The sequence below is a fragment of the Eimeria mitis genome, genomic scaffold, assembly GCF_000499745.2.
Source record: "Eimeria mitis Houghton genomic scaffold, Emh_scaff2463, whole genome shotgun sequence".
Taxonomy (NCBI): Eukaryota; Apicomplexa; class Conoidasida; order Eucoccidiorida; family Eimeriidae; genus Eimeria; species Eimeria mitis.
The window spans coordinates 7,234-8,549 of record NW_013570801.1 but is presented as its reverse complement, the minus strand read 5'-3'; the positions used below and the strand labels follow the sequence as shown (position 1 = coordinate 8,549).

Here is a 1,316-nt window from a genome sequence, read left to right as displayed (position 1 = left end):
ATTATAAAAATTAAAATAATAAAAAATAAAATAAATAAAAAAATAAATAAAATAAAAGCTCAATAGCAGCGGCAGTCTCGCTGCCGACGTGGGCGGGCCGGACCGACGCTCGCTGCTGCTGCTGCTGCTGCTGCTGCTGCTGCTGCTGCTGCTGCTGTAGCCTGGCTGCTGCTGCTGCTGCTGCTGCTCTCTGCAGCATTTCTTGCATCTACCTATACCTTTTTCTTCTTTTTTCATTTGGGGTTCGGTGGATTGAAAGGCCTTCTATGCAGCAGCAGCAGCAACAACAGCAGCAGCAGCAGCAACAGCAGCAGCAGCAGCAGCAGCAGCAGCAGCAAAGGCTCCAGTCTCGATTGAGCTGTCTCTCTCTTCCTTGCACTTCATTACAGCGGGGCTCTGCGCCTTGCAGTCTTTTTGTGATATTTAAACTCCCAGGGTTTAGGGTTTAGGGTTTAGGGTCTAGGGTTTAGGGTTTAGGGTTTAGGGTTTAGGGTTTAGGATATGTCGCGCCGCAGAGAGCCCAGTGAGAGGCGGACAGAGAGAGACAAGAAAACAACGATAGACATCGATGGCACTTTGCTGCTGCCGCCGGAGCTGGTGGCTCAGCTGCAGCAGCAGCTGCAGCAACAGATGCAGCAGCAGCTGCAGCAGCAGCAGCTGCAACAGCAGCAGCTACTGCAGCAGCAGATGCTTCAGCACCAGCCCCAGATGCTCTACGGACCAATGGTCCACTGTATAGCACCACAGCCGCATCATATCCCCTGTCTGCTGCTGCCTAAGCCAGCAGACGCAGGGGCAGCAGCAGCAGCAGCGGCAGCAGCAGCAGCAGCTGCTGCTGCTGCTGCTGGGGCCCCGCAGCCTGTGTATCAGGTGTATGGACAGCCAGCAGCAGCAGCAGCAGCAGCAGCACCGAACACAACCGTATGCAATGAAGTGCAGCAGCAGCCAGCAGCAGTAGCTGCTCCCCAGCAGCAGCAGCAGCAGAGACAGTACATCATACCGCAGCAGCTGCAGCAGCAGCAGCAGCAGCAGCTGCAGCAGCAGCAGCAGCCAGTGCAGTATATCCTACAACACCCGCAGCAAACACTGCTGCTGCAGCAGCCTATGATGCTGCCGCAGCAGGCAGCAGCAATTCAGCAGCAGGGCCTTGGGCCTGTCTATGCCTTGCCGCAGCAGCAGCAAGTGCTGCTGCCTGCAGCAGCAACAGCAGCAGCAGCACCAGCAGCAGCAGCAGCAGAGATTGAGGTGCAGGGGGTCGCCCCTCAGGTGGCTGCAGCACCGTTTGCTGTTTACCCGTACGCTGCTGCTGCGATGCA

General features: G+C 56.3%; 1 protein-coding gene across 1 annotated transcript in view; it reads left to right on the top strand.

The window, feature by feature from the left end:
- Positions 1 to 501: 501 nt before the first annotated feature.
- EMH_0054160 (uncharacterized protein) overlaps positions 502 to 1,316 on the top strand; it is a gene marked incomplete at both ends in the record, with an annotated part of 1,504 nt that continues 689 nt past the window's right edge. Inside the window, one exon of the mRNA XM_013497087.1 lies at positions 502 to 1,245. Within this exon, the coding sequence (XP_013352541.1) occupies positions 502 to 1,245 (744 nt within the window). The remainder of the gene's footprint in view (positions 1,246 to 1,316) is intronic.